Genomic DNA, 23,466 nt, shown 5'->3' on the forward strand with positions numbered 1-23,466 from the left:
ATATCAATGAACAACGTAGAAGACTACTAATTGTGAGATCAATATTTGTGGGATACTTTACCTGTTGTTCCAGACACCGACGTCATTTCATGGAAATAAAAGAAAATTAATTTAATTATGTAGTAATAAAAACGAATGCGGACAATCAAGGTTTGAATGAAGTGGATAGTGAGATTTCGGTGATACGGTATAGTTAAACAACAAAGTATATAAAAATCCTGTTATAATTTTCTCAGATCACATGAATTTTAACAACAATGGTGGATCGACAGCAATTTATTTGCTCAACAATAAACCATTTCAAATTGATAGGAATTTAAATTTTGACGTTTGAGTTATGGCTGATGAAAGACATTCAAGTGATTTGTATGTCAACCCAAGTTTTGATCTAGAGAGTCTAAGCGCCGTAAGTGTCAATGAATTTCTGCAGTTCATCTCCATGTTTGCCCTCAGGGTCGTGCTTCTTGATCAGTTCGCTGTATTCTTGAGGCAACTTGGTTTTCATCGCGTTGATAGTCTTCGCTGCGAGGATCTTTTGTTTCTCCGTGCACTTGCCGCAAGATGAAGTGGTTGCTTCGGGTATTAGTTCTGTTGATTGGATTAAGTATAAGTTGGCAGCAATTTTTGATATGTGAAAGTGTTGCGCATTTTGTTTTAGTTATAAAAACATTTAAAAGCCGGAACTTCTGGAGATAGATTACAGTGGAAAACTATGGGGGAGGCCTTTGCCTAGCAGTGGGACAATACAGGCGTATAATGTAATGTAATGTGAACATTTAATATACGAAAATATCTGTTTGGTTTTGTCTTATGCAAAGGAATATACAGATATAGAATTGACAGAATCCTCATTATTTGTATAAACACAAGAAATTGGGTAAGATGACACGAATTACACAATTGGAAGCATCAAATAAAATGTGTTGGAACAAAATATGAACAAAAATGAACGGAGAACTAATACAGTGTAATGACTTACTGTTAACTTCCTTTCCCTCAGGAGTGCACTTTCCCTTTTCAAGGAAGCAGTTGGCGTAACCTTTCAGTAGACGTTCACTTCCAATCAGCTCATCAACGTCAATGTTGTCAAACTTGTCATCGTAGTGGTCTTCGGGGCGAGCGAGCGCGCACGCTACTACCACAGCTAGTACAATTAATAGTTTCATTTTGATGGATTCTGGAAGAAAATTAAAATGTAAGAACATTGACTACGTTAGATATCTCATTCTCCTAAACGCAATGGAACTTTTAACCTAAAGGAGGGACGGTATTCTTAAAGTGAAGTTCTTGTAAAATTTGTAAAGCCGTAAGTACGTGAACAAAGGTCGCAGAGTAATGTTTGACTTTCCTGTTAACTGAAAGAAATATGTGCAGAATATAGTTCATTTTCCCTATTCCACTAAAAATAGCATTTGTAGACCATCGGCCATTGAGGACACGCAGTAAAAAATAACAAAAAATCAAATAAAAAACCGTATTCCCCTACGTTTTGATTGCCGTCCGATCGTTTTTAGTAAACGCAACCTTTGTGGGCTCAAAAAGCTACATTTAGAGAGTACACAAAGCCGGCGTGGTTTGTAAAAGCAGTCTGTGTTTGAAAAGGCAACACCAATTTTGCCGAAAAAACTGAAATAATATTGAAATGAAACACTTTTTTCTTGTTCAGGAAGTTTATTATGTTTCTTGTTTCTATTAATTTTAAATGAAAGTAGAGTCTGCTTTGAAGTTTGTGGTTTTATTCGCATAAGTACTTCACTTGTTTTCACGGCAAAATAAATTGAAAAAGCTAAGTCTATTTCAAAACTGTTCAAATTGTATATTTTTTATTAGTTAAATTATGCTAAAATATATTTACTTTAAATTATGTTTCACACACGAAAGACACAACACAATGGAAGACTTTTCTTTTAATTAAATAATATTATTTATTTGTATACTTGGTGGTACTCACCGTGCACGCAACTTGTTCGTACTTATAACTGACATGGCGACTTGTCGTCTTATATACTCTAATGATAATCATATCCTTGACGATGCTCACTTGATTTTATCATGAATGACGTTTCAGAACAAAAAATATGTTTATATCTCATTTCCGAATTTTAATTCAGTGTATTTTTGTTCTCAAAGTTTATTCTCGAAAATATTTTGATTAGACGTAAAGTAAGTACGTCAGAGTTGAAATATAAAATTATTAAAATCTTAAAAAGTGGACGAGGCAAAATATGAGTGTCGAAATCGTAGATTACAATAAGAACCTGCAGGATAAATAAGCCGAATTAGACAGTATTACCTGCGTCAAATTGTGCTTACTTGATGCTGCAAAGCTTACAAAGATGCATCGGAATTGCATTAAGAGATCAGCATTTGCATTTTACAATGGATCTAGGTAATAGTATAGGAGAGTAACCTATATTGGACCACTTTTGACATTAGATGAAATAGCATCGAATCCGTTTAAGTTACAAAAATATAAACTAATTCATAAGATAACATGGTTAAACAGCTACACGATATCAAGGTATAAATATTGCACCTCAGTTCCAACTAGTGAAAAAAAAGGATTTTGTGGAGGCTGTCCTTCGGTCCAAATAACGTAACTGGTACCCTTATTTGGACCACTAGGTACTTAAATCGTACCAAAGAAAACCTATTCAAGAAAAAGCAAAGCTATTTAATAAGAATATTGATTTATTTGTATTCTTCAGTACAATCAGCCTTAAAAAAGTACTGTTCTAATTAACCAGCCTTTTGGAATCACAATATTTAAGAAAATTAGCAACTTATGTTAAAATAAACAATTTAAAGCTTCTCAACATATTAATTCAAAGTTAACAAAAATAGTTATCAAAAATCATATAATATAAACTAAAAATTAGGAACTTCTAACTGAGTAGGAACATAATTATCTTTTTGCCTCATAAAACAGCTATCGAAAATCATATAATATAAACTAAACATTAGGAACTTCTAACTGAATAGGAACAATTATCTTTATGCCTTATTTAATTGGAACATGGTCACATATCCGGATTAGAGGTGCAATTCTTATGACACCATCTGTAAAATATATATACACCATCAATTAAAAAATTATTCAAAATTTTCAATCGGTTACATAAACTGGACCGGTACAATTTAAGTAACTCGACATGGTACAATATAGGGAACAGTATAATTTTACAATAATTTAAAAAATAAAAAATAACCTCTGTACATGAAGTATCTATTAGCTATTGATCAAAAATAATACATATCGACGTATTTTTTTTTCAGATTTCATTATATTATTATACACCTTATTTAATGGAAAACTCTTTAGGCAAAACACGAAAAAATAACATGCACTCAGTCCAAAAAAGGTTTTATTTTGTCTAAGACGTTGTATCTGTCCGGCGTGCTAACAAAATGGAGGAGTGTTGGTGGCGCTTTAGTCGAGTGGTTTTATGTTGACATTGCAAAATAATATTAATAATTACTAGGAAATACAGACGTGGTACAATTTAGGAGCCGGTACAATATAGGTTACTCTCCCCTACATTTTGGTTCAAATACTGTATAGGAAACGTTATTGTTGAAGGCAACGGTTCTAGAGAGATAATTTTATACGCTTTGTTATGAAAAATTAACAGTAATATTATAAAGCTGAAGAGTTTGTTTGTTTGAACGCCCTTATCTCAGGAATTACTGGTGCGAATTAAAGAATAATTTTACTGTTGGATAGCCTATTTATTCAGGAAGGCCATATATCATCACGCTACGAACAATAGAAGCAGAGTACCAGTAAAAAAATGTTACGAAAACGGGGAAAATTATGATTTATTCTCTCTTATCTGTGCGAAGCGTAGCGGATCAGCTAGTCCAAAATTAAATCATAGTGATGAAAGGTTTTCTCAAAGTGCCCGTCATTGAGAAGAGTGAGTGGCCTATGTATTTGTTATTGTTATAATATTCAATATTTACCTAAATATAATACATATTTTAAATTCCGTTCTTCATTAAAAATAATAATGATTATTTATAAAGTATTTTAATATAATATAATTAGCATTTTTGATTAGGTAACTACTGTATGTATTACGCAAGTGTACCAAATGGTGGGAAAACCAGTAATTGTTCTAGATCGGTAGTTAAGTCACAATTATCTTTTATATTCCTCGTAGTATTTACTTTTAATGGACAGGAAAAAATCTCAATCAAACGGTTGTAATTATTAAAATTGATGAAAGAAGTGCTAATCTAACTGTGCCTTAAGAAAAAAATATAAGAATAGGTATGAGGTGATTGTGTCAAAAAATCAAAACAGTTTATAATTTTGCTTGTGAGGCAGACTTTATACTTACTGATAAATCTTTGAAACAATAATAAATAAATATTGTTAACAAAATGCCTTAAGATTCGTAGACACTTCGTCTTTTGTTTTCTCTACATTCAAGATATTATACTATTTCTTTATAAGATGATTAATATGAATAGCACTCTGGAGACCAAATAGCTCAGATTATAATAATATATTAGAATATTTTTCGAGTATTTAACGCTTTTGTTACTGTTTAGCTACATAGCAGATCTGTTCCGGCCCCATAAGATAGATGGCGTAGCCTGTGGTGGTCTCACTAGAGAATAATTTCTTCTAAAATAAATGTTCTATTGTCATTTAAGTAGAAACGAAGTACTATAGAGTTTAAAGTAAAGTCCGTAAAATTCAAGTTCTAAAAGCTAGCAATTAACAAAGCGACGAAGTGCAGAGAATGCGATTGTTTTTGTTAATTATGATGACTAAAACTTTAGATTTATGCGTTTTAAAGGGATTTACTTTGATATTAAATTGCTGATAATAGTTTTATTGGCAGCAAAATGACAGTTCTGATTAACTTGAGATTTTAACGCAAGATTTGGAGGTGTTTCTTCAGTTATACTTTTTTCTATAGTTTTTTATACTATTCTTGCCAAAATTGTTGTAGATTCTCGAAATAAACAATTATGTCAAACACTTACTTGTCAGTATGAAATGAAGAAATTGTTTAAACAATTTGAAGTCTCACGTTCTAGCTACAGTTGACATGCACAATAGGTATTGACACGAATGTATATTAATATTGTGGCATTCCTTATATCGGAATATGTTACGAGGCGCTCAATTACGAATTCCTCGTATTGACACGAATACGCCACCCAGGCTTTCTATGTTACCTACTGAATATATTATATGAAATATATTGTTTAGTACCAAATTTCCTACAAAATCAATAGCTATAATTTAAACGCAACTCTTCAACTTTTTATGAAAATGATTTTAACTGTTACGTCACAATTAACTTTCACTTTTTCGACCCATTATTGTCCCACTGCTGAGCAAGGATCTCGTCCCAAACGATGACGGGGAACAATGTGTTCATTATTCCCCTTCATTGAACAATTTACTAATATTTTGTTTTTTGGGAAGTCCAATGTCGATAATTTAACCCAACATACATCGAATATATAAAACAGATGAGCTTGCCTTGACATTAGTCTCAATATCTTAGACCAAAAGTTTTACTAAAAGACTCTTATTCAGACATTCACTAGAGCTAATCATAATACTACAACTACTGCTAATATTGGTCATTATTTGAACAAAGAGCTGAAAGATCTGTCTATAATTCCAGTATTACTACGGATTACTAGTATTAATGTTACCTCTCTTATCTCACCTAAGCCGGGCCTTATATACATAGTATATTATGTATGTATGAACAACAGACTTGGTGTCAGAGCCAAATCCCCAGCGGTATTGTGGATTATTGACGTGTGACGTCACGATCTAACATCTCGTAACGGTTTGATAGTGTTTGCTATTCAGTTACTCAAGCAAATGATTTAAATGAGGTAAGTACATACGTAACATTACGCTTGTTAGGTACACGTAGGTAGAGTAACATACACCCACGTTTCGTGATAAATATTGTATGTTCTAAGTATTTAAAGGCGAGTCTTTTGCTATATACCGGGTACAATACCAATCTTCGGTGTACTAATATAATTGTAAATTAGAAAAGACCGTTAGCACTTCATCCGTGCAGGAAATCGAACCCGAATCCTCGAGATCAGGAGTCATAAACACTACCTACTGACCACACCACAGATAATAATAGCTTAAATTTATTTAATTCTGGTTCTGAGTATTTTGATTTAATTCGTTGCAAAGAAAAAATGCCTCCTGCTGCATGAAATGTAATGCTCTGATCCTAAAAATAAATGTATTGAAACTTTCTCTTTTATATTTTTATCAATGTGGGCTGATATGCGTGGTTTAAATCATACTTATTGTGTACTTTTTGTTAAAGTAACTCTATACGATCACAAACAACTGCACAAAAGAAACACGGCACGTGTAATTCTGCTATTTTAAACCCTTCGATACAGTTCATGTCTTTGTGGCTTACATTTTCAACTTATGATTTTTTATTTATAGACTATTGTGTACGCGCGTCCATCATATTCGAATTACAGGCGTCTATCGTAAGAATTGCTCTTGTGTCGCGGGGACTTTTACAAACATACAACCAACGGATGCAAAGTCTAACCAGACCTAAGCTGAAACAACTATTTGTGGATCGCACAAATATTCTTTACCGTATTGGAATCTAACCCAAGACCTCTCGACGCACTCGTAGTGGCGTGCAATCAACTTAACCACAGCGCCACGGAGGCCGTCAACTTCAATATTAAGAAAGTAATATTAATATTGAGTAATATTAAGTAAGAAGAGTGACCTAGAGTTTCTTGCCAGTACTTCTTATTGACTCTCCCTTCCGAACTTTTGGTAAATTCGCTGTCTGTATCATTCATTGACTATCATAAGGTCAGTACTTGACCTATATGAATAAATGATTTGATTTCGATTTTTACCTTAAAATTTCGGCACAGGAAGAACAGTAGCTCAATTCTCTCCCACCATCGTCTTTCGTCAACCGGCTAGCTATCGAGAAATGTTGTATGAAATTCTGATCAGCGTCTCTAACGGGCGTTATAATAACTATTTTAACAGTACATTTCAATCATATTGTTGATTGAATGATGATAAATAGTACATTTTAAATGTCAAACTTTTGATACTCGACGTTACCGACTGTAGAGAATCGCGCTAAAGACCTCAGTTTCAAGTTAAGTTATATTTTCATTTTGTTAGTGTAAATAGGCAGTGTAATAGACAGTGTCCTTTGCCAACCTTTGCCTTTTCTTTAGACCATTTTTTACAGTAGACCTCATCCCAAATTCGGAATTCTTGTAGTAAGTATCACCAAGAAAAAGTAAGTTTGTCTGATTACATTGTGGTTTATGTAAATCTTCACTTCGGCTACTTCGGCCGGCGGCATAATTAGGTACAAGTCAAACGCTGACTTAAATAGACTTCGTTTGTGTAACTTCATTTTCGAGTTTCGGCGACAAACAGTGAAAAAAAGACGTCTGAAAAAGAAAATAGACTTCTACTCTTTATAAGTTTAGTTACAACTATTGTAACAGGCCACCGAGAAATTAACATAGTGTATCTACATACATAATATCATGCCTGTTACCTATAAGGGATAGGATACCTACAAACTTCTTGCCTCAGTCACATCCATATATCTTGTCATACAGGACATTCCTAGATATGAACTGTGTACGTCTTTATAGGGCGTGCCGTATCGGCGTTTTCATTTAGGCACAGTAAATGTTAGAAGTTACTAGATTCCGCCCGCAGCTTCGCCCGCGTCGAATTTCACCTCCTTCTCGCGGAATTCCAAAAATCTTCTCACGTTCTAATGCTCTACAGTTCCTAGGGAATCTTCATACAGTTTAAGCTGAGCATTATCCATCAGTACGTCACTCAGTAGCAAAGGGATTTTATATTATATTGATTTGATGATTCATTGAATGAGTGATTTTACTAATTATTATTATACTGTATTTAATATTACACAAAGTAAAGGTTATGAAGCTGCAAAACCGTTTTTACTTTTACGAACCCATGCAGTTAACAAAATCAACTGTTCATGTTTTCATACAATCGACATAATTGCATGGGTACTTAAGTTCAATTTAAATCAGATTTTGATAATGATAATTTACGAAAACAATTAGAGATTTTAAAATAATTTTATTGTATAATTTTATAATTGCACATGACGTTAGTATTTTCTATTTATAACATCAGCTGGTGTTACCATATTATGTCCTTGGATGTTTTCATCTCCTAAATCAAATGCAAGCGGTATTTTGTTAATCGGATTCTGGAATGTTCGCTTTCATATTATCCTATAGTGTTTTTATTTTACGATTAAATAAGCAAATTTACATTGGGGTGAAGTTGACACTGGCAGTTTCTAGGGTCTACTTTCCTTCTCAATTAATTTCGTTTATTTGTTGGTTTGAGTTTGAGTTAAGAAACCTTTCCTCCTTTTATTGAAGAATTTAAATGAACTACATCTACAAGCTTGTAGATATCGCCGCGATAGTAAACAAAGGTATATCCAGTTCATCAGTTACGGCGAAGCAGATTGATTAAAAGTTGGCCGTTGCGGCTCTATTGTGCGAAAACTTTTTGATTACACTCATTTCAATGGAAAATTCCTGCGAAGTGTGAAATGCAAGTACAATAATAGATAGATTCGTTTTTCTTTTTAAATGTTTTAAAATTTGCAATTTTTTATGTTACCACGATATTAAGTAAATAAGTCATTATACTTTTTATGTTCTTAAAACATGAGACAACCACGTCTTGAACATTTCTGCGGCCAAAACTTATTTTAAAGTCTCATTATAATTTTAATTTATTTACTGTAGTACTAGAAACATACAGCATACGTATTTATAAGAATGTTACAAAAAGAATGTTGTGATTATAATACAATTGTATGCTACCCCATATATCTATTTGTGCTCATTATCCAAATTCAGTATAGATACTTGCTGTGGTATTTTGTAAATATAATCTGATAATAAACTATTTTGAAACATGACCAAATGTGGGTATTTATATGGCCACTAAATGAGGCAAATTATGAACAAATGGATTGTTTTAGTGTATTCGTCGAAGTCAAACCACATTCCAGTAAGTGAATCCCAAATAACTAACATTTGAAGCTCACCGCAGTGCGTTTTTGAAGCCACTGTGATAGGATTTAATTGGTTATATCGGCTTAGTTCCGTATAAAAAGTGAAATATAACACTGGGTTAACAATTTCATTTCTATTTTGAATTGCTGGTTGTACAATTATAAATAAACTACTTCTTCCCGCGACGTCGTTTGCGTGGAAAGATTTCACGGAGTTAAAGGTATGCATCAGGTTATAAACAAACGGTTTGCATAATTTTATCAAAATTAATAAAGGAGTTTAGCTGTGATGGAGTTACAAACATCCAACCATTCAAACTGACAAATCGTATTATTTGTAGGACTTTATTTTATTGACAGCATAGTTAGCTAGGTTGCACTCTTTGGTTAAACAATACCACCGGGTTGAATTGCCACGAACCTCCATTCATTTTTATACCTCTGCTAAAAATGGAATATTAAAGGTTTTGGTAAAAAGCGGCCTGCAGTTTAAAGATATAGGTAAATGGAAAAAGGATAAACCTTTTCGACTTTTATTTTTATTCGTGAGTAATATTGAAGGTGGATTGAAAGGTTGTCTAGACTGTAAGTTCCCATCGGGGGCGATACGGCCTCAATAGTGTATAATAATAGTAATAATAGGGGGCGTTAGAAGTAAACTGGCGAAAAATGAAAAGATATGATAAATAAAAATATATTAAATTAGGTGTTGAAGTAAAGGATCTGTTCATTGACGGTTGTATGGCTTTGACTTAAAAAATACAGAAATCAGGTGATTTCACGTAATTATGAAGTAATATATACGCAGAATGTATGTGTGTTAAATATGATTTTTTATATCAAGCAACTATTAAACTTATGAAACTTAGTGCTTCTCTGAAATAAAGACTAACCCTTAAACACTTTATTACCTTTTTATAATTTAATTAACAAATTGTTTGTTTTCAGCATTTTTGCACATACATAATATTAATTTACAGGCATTTGTATGTTAATATGGGTATTAAAACAAGTTCGTAAATTTATTTATAGTTGTATACAAATGTAAAATGTTTTTCAATAGTTTATTATCGTAATAATACAACTTTGTCTGGGTTTTACTCAAAATTTGTTCTGTGGAAAGTGTCTGTCAAAATATACGTAGTTTTTGGTGATATTTACCTGTTTTCTTTGGACCGGTTTGACCACTTCAGTTCTTCAGTTAAGACTTGGCTATCTAGTCAAATGGAATTGACTGTTACCCCTTACATGAAGCGTAAATGCATGAATTTTTTACTTTATCTAACATATAGCTCTTTAAAATTAAATATTTTGTAAAGACAGCAGACAGATATACCAACAAACCATTTTATGTGTCACAAATACGTACGTGTCGTACGTATAATAAATATTTTTGCGTATGCATGTAACGCTTGGCAGAACCCAGTCATAGTTGGTTGAAGTTTATGATGTACTAAATATATTCAGAAATGTATATGTGTTTCTGGGATTTTACAGCAATTAGAGGTTATATGTTTTTTTCATTGTTATTTTGAAAATAATATATGAAATAATATATACGTGTCACAATTCAAGCGAGAGACGAGCAGTAACTACGTTTTTATTTTTCAATATATCTATTTCTCGCATTATTTAGTACGTAGGCATTGCAAGTTGGCAATGCAAAGTTTTATCTTAAAAAATCGTTTCACGCCCAACTAGCACACAAGCTGCTTATACAGTCGTTATACAGCCTGATAGTTGCATAAGAGTCGTTCAAATGCTGTACAATTCTCTATAAGTTGTATACTAGCTATTTAAAAAACCCTTTAACAGCTAGGCGGGACAGTAGCCGTTTAGTAGGAAACTAATGACTTATAGTGATATATGAGCATGTAATTGCATCGCTAGACAGCCTAGGGAAGTATAACTGAGTTAATGGAATCTTCTATAACACCGTAAACTGTATAAGGGGACTTTAGGAGATAAAGGAGTTTAAACGGAGTTATGCGTTGCGCTTATAGCGCTCAAGAGCGTAAATAAGCTTTTTGTAATGCCTTAGGTTCTATAACAGATTTTTTTAGGGCTAGTGTATTACTCATCTATAAAAGAGTTGCGTAGGTCTTTAATAGCGACTTGAGCGTTATATCAGATATTTATATGGCTTCTGTACGGCAAATAGATGTATAAGGTATCATTCGAAACATTTTTACAGCCATGGGGATTACAGAATTATGTTAAGCACCTAAAGCGCTATAACCGAGTAATATACCTTTATACTAAAGCTTAAAATTATTATCATAATATATTTACATAGGTGCAGTGGTGGTTCAGTCTGTCAACTGTTTTTAAAGAAAAAATAAAATAAAATAAAATAAAATAAAATAAAATAAAATAAAATAAAATAAAATAAAATAAAATAAAATAAAATAAAATAAAATAAAATAAAATAAAATAAAATAAAATAAAATAAAATAAAATAAAATAAAATAAAATAAAATAAAATAAAATAAAATAAAATAAAATAAAATAAAATAAAATAAAATAAAATAAAATAAAATAAAATAAAATAAAATAAAATAAAATAAAATAAAATAAAATAAAATAAAATAAAATAAAATAAAATAAAATAAAATAAAATAAAATAAAATAAAATAAAATAAAATAAAATAAAATAAAATAAAATAAAATAAAATAAAATAAAATAAAATAAAATAAAATAAAATAAAATAAAAAAGATTTTCAAACTATTTTAATATTCAACGACTGACCCCTAAAAGTACGAGTAAAATGCTGGTGTGCGACCAAAACAGTTATATTGAAGCACTCCTATGCCACAACTGCAAAACCTTGAGGTCTACAACAGCAAACACTAGAGCCTTTGTACAGCTTAAGGCGCTAGAGTAGATGTAACCAACTCTGAGAGCTGCTTGATCGAGACGCCATTATAGCATTTGGTAAACATATTTTTTGAGGTTATTACGATCTTTTGAAGATCATATAAATCTATAGCCTGGTAACGTTAACATAATTAAAATCATTTTTTATTACCTATAACCCTAATTAAATTATCTGTAACCCTCAAAGTCTTATTTATGTTCAAAATACAATTTCCAAATCCACATATCTATATAATTTTTGCACTTAAAACTGAATATTTTGAGGGCGCATGAAAATATTGACGATAATATACATATATATTGACAGCAAACTTGAACTCGCACTTTCATATCACGTACACAAAGAAATAAAAGCGATAGACTACTTGTTATTTTAATAATCCAATCCGTAAAAATAAAATGTCTCCTCATTTGTCACTGATGATTCATTTTCAAAAAATATATTTAGTTTACACCATAATAAACCGACTATATTACTAATTTAGAGCGTTAGCATTTATAACCGTTACACAGTAGCGCTAAAATAAGGTAAAGGTGGTATAATCGCGCTGCAAGAGCTTTTTCGAACGCTCGTGGCGCTAACCACCTCTGTACAACAGCTGGTAAGCGCCACGAAGCTGCGAAAAAGCTCTTGTAGCGCGATTATACCACCTTCATCTTATTTTAGCGCTCCTGTATTACTACTATACTACGTACTATTATAATTACTATTTACGACCACTGTAGATCCAATGTCGAGCTATAAGCTGGACAGTATGGGCCTATTTGACGCTACAAGAGCTCTGTAGCCGCTTATAGAACCACTATACTTCTTACTAAGGAGCCTAAGGCGTTATAAAAATCCTTTAACCGGCCATTGTACAGCTTGTTATAGCGCTTGTGTGCTAGTTGGGCGGGCACGAAGTCTACATACCTACAAGAAAGTCATATTTATTATAATGTTTGTAGGTTATAATTTGTATTTTCAAAATAATACTGTGGTGAACCTAAACTCCACCTAAACTCCTTCTACTCTATGGTAGATGCCATATATTAATCATATAACGATTTGGCATTCTCTGTCAATAAATATATCAAACACGTAATGCTCGTATTTTATTAATACATAATATTGGCGACGAGGAAAAACTGAACCTAAATGGAAAAGCTACGTAAAAAACGGAGCACCCTACGTGGGATGCTCACCAGACTCGATACCTACATCGAGCAGAGGGCGACGATGTCTGACGAGGACATCACCGCTCGCTCCGCAGCCTTGAAGGACACCATAACAGCACTGCGAGAGTTACAAGAGAAGATAGAAAACAAAACCATAGATGATAACGATGAAACAGCGTATTTACACGAACAAAATTACGGCTACGAATTCGAAGAACTTCACACTATTTTAGTATCAAAACTTTTAACAAAAAAAACCATTATTCAAGGTCAGCGACAGGAAGACCAACATAGAATATACCAATACCATAAGATTATACCAAAAATACAATTTAATCCTTTACATGAATCAGAAACGTTCAATAACTTTAAAAAACGTCTGGAAGTGTACTTTAGACTTAATGAAATTACTGAGCCCCACATGAAGACAAATATTCTTCTGTCTACATTATCACCAGAACTCCATGAAAAATTATGTGATTTAATAGCACCAGACGAACCATTGAATAAGACATTTAACGAAATTACTGAAACACTTGACGACTACTTAGACCCAAAACCTAGCAAATGGGTTCTACAACATAAATTTATATCGAGAACTCAAAAATCGGATGAAACAGTAGCGCAATACGCCGCAGATTTAAAAAAGCTCACTACCAACTGCGAATTTAAATGTCAACACTGCCAGAAAAACATTTCAGAAAGCTTTTTATCTCTTCAACTCATAAGAGGATTGAAAGATAGCGACGCACGTACAAAAATTTTACAAGACCGAACAGTATGTACATTTAAACACCTGACACAGATTGCAACATCTATTGAAATGAGTAAAGCAGAAAATACATCAATGCTTCCGAATGAACAACCAAGTAGTGACAATATCAATAAAATTTCCACTGATTCCTACAATAATTCAAAAAAATCTCCTTTTAGAGGAATCACACCAAGAGATTTAAAAGGGAAATGTTTCCGCTGTGGTTTAAATCACGAAACCAAGAAATGTAGCGCTATAAACATAACATGCTATAAATGCAAGAAGGTCGGACACTTAGCTAGTGTGTGTCTACAACGGCGCTCAGATGCGAAGCCCAGTAAGACTACACCGGATATAAATCAATTAAACGACTCAGCGATAAGCGATGATGATGAATGGAATGATATTAATGTTATATCTGGTGAAACATCCGAAAAATACATGATAACGGTACACATTGAACATGCTAAGATGAAAATGGAATTTGACACTGGAGCCACACTTACTTCTATGTCATTACGAGACTACAGAAAATTGAAAATCGGCAAAAGAATCTTTAAAACTAATATAAAACTCAAAACATATACCGGCGAAGTAATCGAACCTGCAGGTGTTGCATACGTTCAATGCAGATGCCAAGGAAAAGAATTCCACGGTAAATTATACCTCATCGACAACAACGTTGACCCCGTTTTTGGCCGGAGTTGGATGAAAGAACTCGAAACTCTAAATTTAGCAGATATAAAAACTTTACAGCAATCAGAAAATCTAGAATTAGACCAGCTTTTGGAACTTTACAAGACATCAGTATTTCGATCCGACTTAGGCGAAATACCCAATTACAGAGGACACCTAAATCTACAAGAAAACACAAGACCAATTTTTATCAAACCACGTAGAATACCGTACGCTTTAAAAACCAAAGTGGATGAAGAGATCGAGCGACTATGCAAACAGGGTGTCATCACGAAAGTCGACCACTCTGATTGGGGTACTCCAGTGGTACCAGTTGTCAAACCGAATGGGAGTATCCGATTGTGCGCTGATTATAAAGTTACACTAAATAAAGTCATACAAGATGAACAATATCCAATACCTATGATAGAAGATATATTTGCAGAGATGAACGGAGGTAAACTATTCTGTACACTCGACATCACCCAGGCATATCTCAACATGACAATGGATGAAGAAAGCGCAATGCTACAAACACTAAGTACGCATCGAGGCACTTTTAAGGTGAACCGCCTAATGTTCGGCGTTAAGGTCGCGCCGAGCCTTTGGCAGAAATTTATGGATAAACTCCTTCAAGATCTCGAAGGTGTAAAATGTTTCTTTGATGACATCATCATTCAAGGCATCAACAAAGAACAATTACTACAGAGACTTAAGCTCGTGTTAGACAAACTAAAAGAAAGTAACCTACGAGTAAACAAAAATAAGTGCCACTTTTTCAAAACAAGCATCGACTATTTGGGACACACTATCGACAAAGAAGGTCTACACAAAAACAGAGAAAAGATTAACGCAATAATTAAAACAGAACGCCCAGTCAACACCGCAGAATTGAGGACATTTCTTGGAATGGCAAATTTTTACAACAAATTTATACCCAACCTATCATCGATCACGAATCCACTGAACAACTTACTCAAGAAAGAATCTAGTTTTCGATGGTCTACAGAATGCGAACAGAGCTTTATACACATTAAAAAAGAAATTCTAAGCGAAAGAGTACTTATACATTTTGATCCCAAGAGGCCCTTGGTTCTTGCAACAGACGCATCTCCACTGGGAATCGGAGCAGTACTATCACATAGACTCCCAGATGGATCAGAAAGACCGATAGCATTCGCTTCCAGAACACTATCGGATAGCGAGAAGAAGTACAGCCAAATTGACAAAGAAGCTACTGCCATATACTGGGGATTGAAGAAGTTCTTTTATTATTGTTACGGTAGAAAATTTATCCTAGTGACAGACCATAAACCACTGACAATAATTTTCCACCCACATCAAACGTTACCAGCAATGAGTACAATGCGATTATTCCACTACGCTCATTTCTTATCTGGATTTGACTACAACATTGAATACAGAACTTCGCCTAGCAACTCAAATGCAGATTACCTATCCAGGTTCCCAGTAGAAAACACAAAGGCAAACAAAATGGACCAGAATTACAGCTTTCAACTTCAACAAATACATACCATTGATGTCAACCCAAATATCATAGCGAAAGAGACAAGTATTGATTCCGATTATACACCATTAGTACTCGCATTACAAACTGGCCGATCACTTAAAACGCTCGGTTACAATGATAATGAATTTACTTTACAAGATGGATGTATACTAAGAGGAACGCGAGTCTTAATCCCAAAAACATTACGCGAACGAGTGCTGGACGAACTACACCTCGGTCACCCGGGCATTGTGAAAATGAAGCTACTGGCCCGCAGTTTTGTATACTGGAAAGGAATTGACAATGATATCGAAACAAAAGTTAAGTCCTGTAGAACATGTAGATTACAACAAAATGAACCAGAGAAAGCACCACTACACCACTGGGAACACCCAAAGGGCCCCTGGCAAAGGCTTCATATTGATTTTGCCGGACCTGTTTACGGATACTATCTTTTAATAGTTGTAGACGCATTTTCGAAATGGACAGAGATTATACCTACTAAATCAACGACAAGCTCTTGGTGCATCCAAAAATTGAAAGAACTATTTTGCACCTATGGAACACCTCTACTCCTTGTCTCAGACAATGGCCGACAATTCGTATCGGGAGAGTTCGAAAAATTTCTAAAAGACTGTATGATTTCGCACAAAACCTCTGCTCCATACCACCCTGCAACCAATGGACAAGCTGAACGATACGTACAAACAGTCAAGAGAATCTTACGAAGCTTAGAGGGAGAAAGGGGTAATCTTCAAGAGAAACTTGTCATGGTAAAAACTCGCCTCAGACGGACACCAAACTTGAATGGTCAGACACCTTATCAGTTAATGTTTGGAAGAGAAGTTCGAACAGCATTACACTGCATGTTTAGAAACACCCATAAAAAAACTACATCAAAACATCAAGAGATCAAGGTCAGACAGTTGGAAGTCGGCGAACGAGTACAGGCCCGTGACTACACGAGTGCTAAGCACCATTGGCAGTTTGGTACTATCACAAGACGTCTAGGCCGACTTCATTATGAGATCCGCACCGACAACGGCGATGTCTGGCGCCGACACCTCAACCAGGTGTTGGCTGCATCTTATATTCAGCAGAACAGCTAAGAGGTTAGGAGGGGAGAAATGTGGTGAACCTAAACTCCACCTAAACTCCTTCTACTCTATGGTAGATGCCATATATTAATCATATAACGATTTGGCATTCTCTGTCAATAAATATATCAAACACGTAATGCTCGTATTTTATTAATACATAATAAATACCTACTTGGCATTTTGCTTCTTACCTCTATCATTATCATCCATTCCGCTTGGAACCGTGTTTGCATGGAAGGTTTCGAAAAGTTTACAAAGAACCACACTAAAACTAGCATCGGACACCGCTCTAGTGATAGTGAAAACCGCATGAAAGTCCGTTCTGTACATTTTTATTTAATTGCAAATTGAGACAGCCGCGGAGAGGGGACTTTATACCTCTATGATAATGTTATGTAGTGATTAATGACGAATTTAAAGCGTGTTTACCTTACAATTCATTCCCTCAAACAAAGCCTTCTCCATCACATAGACAAACAGTATAACACTTTGAAATTACCTTAACGATGTTCCGTGGATCTGTAGTTGATTCAAGGGCAACCTTCAGAATGATCATGGAGACATTGAGGGTGCTCCAAGGACCATTTAATTAAGAGCGTCACGATACAAGCGGAGATATGTGGGCGTTCGCGTGACCTTACTTATTTGCCGAGCAATTGCCCACTGCGGTATCCTACATCAGGGATGCTGCATTTCTGCTAGTGTTCAATGTTCATGTTTTGGCAGACTACCAATTCCTTGGTTCTGGTAACATAAACTTCAGATTTTAGAATAAGACGGTTTGTGTGTGAAAGTGGTGTTTAAAACTTGGTATTTGTGCTTAAATAATTTCATTTTTTTAAACGGTTTTATTTAGCTTGACCAGTTTGTTCGGGTCAAATTTAGTTATTTGTAAATAGAATAGGATGTGAATACTATAAGGAATGCGCTTAACGCCATTTTATAGACTACGCGACTCTGAAACAATTGGGTACTTACTAAGAATAGTTCTTAGGGAATGCAGTTCGAGTGCTGATTAAACTCTTGTAAAACAATTTCATAAATATAGGTTGTTGTTAGTCGAAAGTGATAAGAAACCCCCCTTGCCCCTTTGCAAACTTTCTCGCGCCATAAATTTACAAGTACATTTCGTATTATACTAGTATTCATTTTTATAGATAACGTTTACTGTTCTACAGCATGATAAATTAAACGAATTCGTGATAGTGAAGGTTCACCACAATCGCCACCCCTGGCCTAGATGACTGAAGTTGATTAGAAGCAATTTGCATTAGTGCTGAGCGGTTGACTTGTAGTAAAGTATGATCGTGCTATATATTGTACTGTAATTACAGATGAGCATTTATTCAACACGATTTATCGGTACTTTGCTTGTCTTCAGAGCGGATATTATCTTTCTTGTTAGCGATTCAGTGACCAAGGACGCAAGCTACAAGATATTTTTTAACCGTATCTTAACAGTAAGAATTTTCTTTAACAAGTAAATACTAACGTAGGAAACGGGGGTCTTTGCCAATTTATATACTCAAATAAAAAAAAAACAAGGAAAATTCATTGGTAGTATGGGTTTCAATTATACTGTAAGGTACTAATTACTAAATGACAACTTCAAAATTAAAATATTCTTCTCTACTTATTGCATATGATCATTGAGATCAGGTAGAGTCTGTTTTGAAAACTAGTCAGTGTAGTATTTTGATAACATTCAGTTTTGTTGTAGTGTTTAGTAAAGTCACAAATTAAATCATCTTGTTGGCAAACATCCTCATGCTCCACGCGTACTCTTTATCAGACGATTGATAGAATCAACCAAATGTCATATCGATAGGGAACACGTACCGAACATATTTTATTTTCTGGGAAGTGGAACTTTCTACGCATAAGAGTGATAATATTACATAGTGAGAATCTCTCGATATTGCACCTTCGAAGTATTTTATAAGTTAAGGTTTTACGCAGAAGTATTGTGATTCGAGACTTGTTACATTCTAAATTCTAGAAACTCTTTGCATTGCAGTTTTAATTATAAATTGCATCAGAAGTAATTATTTTAATCATAGCAAATAAATGCATAGAGAAATCTGATTTTTAATCAATGTATCTAAATTGTTTTTAGCGCAAAACAATTAAATAACTGCATCCATGTTGCATCATACCTGTAACTTAATTTAGCGCAGTATAATAATAAAATACATGAGGTGGCCAAGGAGGTTTTTTTATTCTACGTTTGCTACTTTTTAAAGGTAGTCGAGATCCATACCTCCGATAAGACGCACAGTACGGCAAAATGCTTAAACTACCACCTAATAGCATTTTGTTTCCGAATCGTTCCCAACTAACACTTGAAATCATAGCGCCACATAAAGTAATTTCGTCGTCAGTGCACCATTATATGTACTAAGGAAATTAAATCTTGAGTTCTGTGGTATTGCGATGTCACCTCTTTTACACAGAGAAAAGACCGGAAATCGAAGTTCATTTCATCTCGTAAACCCAACACACAGTTTTGCGGAAGCTAAATTAGTTTTTGCGGCGATAGAAGACCCCTCGTGTCCTTGGCAATTTTTAACTAAACGCAAATCACAATCGACATTTTTGAAATAGTTTCTAGCATCGAGAAGGATAGGGACAATTCATCATTATCAGCTGCGTACTGACTGACCTAGCAGCCTCGCGAGGCAATAATCTAGATATTGGTCTTTTTTCTTTCAGATCGAAATGAGCGGGATGAAGATATTGCCTCGCGAGTCAGCCAGTCTATTTTTATTCGCTATTAACCTGTATTCATCTTGTGTGGCGAGAGGTATAATTAATGCACTTTTGTTTTTTGGCTCAAAAGGCCTATAGAGTAAGATCCCAGAGCTGCCAGACCTACGTCATTTTAGCAAAGCTGAAACTTTGAGGATTGTTAGTATAAAGGGTCTGTTAAGAGGTATGCACATCCACTACCTTGAAAGCGGGGCCGTTTCTGAGGTAGCGCGGAGTGAAGGTGCGTAAAAAACGACCCAACCCACGTTATAGTAGCAAAGTTGGTTTTCAGATATGTTATTAATGATATTATGTAGAATTAAAATTGACTATTGCCAGACCGTTTCCCGGGGCCATTACTTCTGCCAGACGCCTTAAATGTTATAAAAAAATGAGGTCAACTACGTCATAGTAGCAAGCCTAAATTTTATATATGTTATTAAAGGTACAATTTTAAGACCCCCTGTATGCGGACAGACCATTCCGCAGGGCCCTTCGTCCCCTAGACGCCATTAAACTTTCCCTATGAGTGCGAGAGTAAGAGCATTATTCATATGCATAAATGAAAAACAATTGAATTAAAAAAATAAAAATTGAAAAATTATTGAATACTAACTGACCCCCTTGTAGATGCTGCACGGCTACAACTTTTTATTAACACGTATACAGTCGGCGATTTGAATGAGAAATTCCACCGGCAAAATGTTAAAAAATTCGACGCAAGTAATTTACCTCCTTGTAAATCTGAATTGCTTCAACAATTTCGACGAGCAAATTATATTGCGGGTGTCTGGAGTAATGCTCATATAAAGCGTCCTAGCATTTTAAGCCCAGCAAATAAAGGGTGGGTCCTAAAGGATAACCATTATCATTTTAAGTGGTTTGATGGTGACCAATTGCCAAGTTTCGTAAGCGAATCACTTGAAAACGAATTAGGTATTTTATTTTAACTATAAATTATTTCAATATACCTACTTGTAACTGTTTTCAACATCATTACCTACATTTTTTTTTACAGAGAATTCAAGTAACAATGAAGACGATGGTGGAGATGATTTAAATATTCAATTTGATGAGGGAAGTAAGAGCTCAGATAATGATGATGATGATGAATGACTACAATTTTTTTTTCATAATTTTTGTGGATAGTGTAAACCATATCTATTTTTAAAATAATTCCCAAAATAATGCTACTTATCTTCCTAAACATTCCAAGTACTTTTAATCTATACTAATTTTATAAAGCTGAGAAGTTTGTTTGTTTGTGTGAACGCGCTAATCTCAGGAACTACTGGTGCGAATAAAAAAATATTTTACTGTTGGATAGCCTATTTATTGAGAAAAGCTATAAGCGATATATCATCACGCTACGACCAATAGGATCAGAGTACCAGTGAAAAATGTTACATAACCCGTTTATGTAACATTTTGACCTATCTCTCTTAAGTGACGCAAACAAAGATGCGCGGGTCAGTTAGTATTCAATAATTTTTCAATTTTTATTTTTTTAATTCAATTGTTTTTCATTTATGCGTATGAATAATGCTCTTACTCTCGCACTCATAGGGAAAGTTTAATGGCGTCTAGGGGACGAAGGGCCCTGCGGAATGGTCTGTCCGCATACAGGGGGTCTTAAAATTGTACCTTTAATAACATATATAAAATTTAGGCTTGCTACTATGACGTAGTTGACCTCATTTTTTTATAACATTTAAGGCGTCTGGCAGAAGTAATGGCCCCGGGAAACGGTCTGGCAATAGTCAATTTTAATTCTACATAATATCATTAATAACATATCTGAAAACCAACTTTGCTACTATAACGTGGGTTGGGTCGTTTTTTACGCACCTTCACTCCGCGCTACCTCAGAAACGGCCCCGCTTTCAAGGTAGTGGATGTGCATACCTCTTAACAGACCCTTTATACTAACAATCCTCAAAATTTCAGCTTTGCTAAAATCACGTAGGTCTGGCAGCTCTGGGATCTTGGTCCACTATAATAATACTTTGTTGCCATTTAACCCCGTGTTTCAAAATGCACGTGTAATTTGTATGTATGTCGCTACATTCTATGTCAAGGACATAATATATTATACTCAATATTTCAAGCTCTCCGTTTGATCTTCTTAATAAATTGTCCCTTAAATTATAAGCTTCCACATACAGGCGAGCTTTAATTACAAAATTAAATAAATATAGCTCATTAAAATAATGTGGGTGTGCTTATTTTTAAGTAGGTTATTGGTAGGGTGGCGAATTTAACTTCAACTTTATATTAAAACCTAATAGGAACTCGGTGCCAATGTAGCACTTAGTAGAAGCAATTTAGTGCATAGAAATGCTGAGGTTTCTGGAGCATTTTGTTTGCACTGGTGTTCATAATTATACTGTTTAATAGTGTAAAACAAAATTATGTTAAAATAAGTAAAATATTATTCTGTAAAACTTCCTATACTGAGCAAATATTGGGATATTGTACTCTATAAGTGCGACTGTTAAGTGTTACTTTTTTCATCATATTGAAGAAACCAAGGAGCATCTGCTAAATTTCTTTAGCAATTTAACTAATTCCAACTCGGCTTTGAAAAGAAAATATATATTGTATTTTAAATCAGATTTTGGATCAATGTATCTCTATATCTAATAATATCTATCTGTTTTTAGAACAAATCTGTAACTTAATTACCCTCGTTACCCGAGGACGGTGATGCGAAGATATTTTATGATGTCCTTATTTTAATTATATTTATATTTAATTCCTAAATTTTTTTTCGTTAGTATTTTTATAATAATCATTTTCTACACAATGTTTTATAATAGGGCTATGTTTTTGTTATTTTAATATAAATGGCGTTGCTTCCTCTTTATGTACCTAATTCAAATAGCTTAATAATTTTTGTCTAATAAAAATAAACAAATGACCTTTGGAAGTTTCGAGATGTTGAATGAAAATATATTAACTACATCATACGAGTTATTTATACGAAGTTCACAAACAATTGGACTCTTTGTACGAAGTTTTGTATAACGGCGACTACTGCGAATTCTAAGAATTAGAACAAAAGTTATACAGGTCGTTGTGAAATGTATTTCTAGTAATGCTATTGTGATGAAAACTAAATTTAGATTACAAAATAAAAATATTCGTGTATTTTTACTAGAAATAAGACTTAGCCACCTATAGAGCTAATATTAGGCTTAAACATTTTTATAACGTTGTGTGTATTTTTATATATCTATTTATGTCAGAAAAAATGCTCTGATAATGGGACAATTTTTGGACAAAAATATTATTATGAAGCCCTTCGAAACGGTACAAGAATAAAGAGATTACCAACAGGATAACGTCCCACCGAAACTCCTGACAATGCGACAAAATGTTGCCATAGAAAAAAATAATCACAGGACAAAATATGACAATGATAAAACGAGCAACACCAAATGTCGGTGACAAAACATGATTGATATGTATGAGAAATTATATGAGTAAAAAATATATCCATTTTCCTTCATGATAACGTAACGCAAGACTCTTTCGTTTATTAATTTTTCGTTTCGAG

At 34.0% G+C, this 23,466-nt stretch overlaps 1 protein-coding gene across 1 annotated transcript; it reads right to left on the bottom strand.

Moving 5' to 3' along the window:
* Nucleotides 1-312: 312 nt before the first annotated feature.
* LOC142980146 (allergen Tha p 1-like) lies at nt 313-2,041 on the bottom strand. Its single transcript, XM_076125465.1, has 3 exons — nt 1,952-2,041; nt 980-1,177; nt 313-588 (listed from the first exon to the last, which is right to left on the bottom strand). The coding sequence occupies exons 2-3, from the start codon at nt 1,164-1,166 to the stop codon at nt 398-400; spliced, it is 378 nt and encodes a 125-aa protein (XP_075981580.1). The 5' UTR covers nt 1,167-1,177; nt 1,952-2,041; the 3' UTR covers nt 313-397.
* Nucleotides 2,042-23,466: the final 21,425 nt, after the last annotated feature.

Source organism: Anticarsia gemmatalis, chromosome 17 (genome assembly GCF_050436995.1).
Source record: "Anticarsia gemmatalis isolate Benzon Research Colony breed Stoneville strain chromosome 17, ilAntGemm2 primary, whole genome shotgun sequence".
Classification (NCBI taxonomy): Eukaryota; Metazoa; Arthropoda; class Insecta; order Lepidoptera; family Erebidae; genus Anticarsia; species Anticarsia gemmatalis.

Bases quoted from the DNA above. Each gene is read 5' to 3' on its own strand.
- LOC142980146 (XM_076125465.1), bottom strand. From the start codon at position 1,166: ATGAAACTATTAATTGTACTAGCTGTGGTAGTAGCGTGCGCGCTCGCT. The intron at 589-979 runs GTAAGTCATTAC...TCCAATCAACAG, and splicing joins TGAGGGAAAGGAAGTTAACA to AACTAATACCCGAAGCAACC.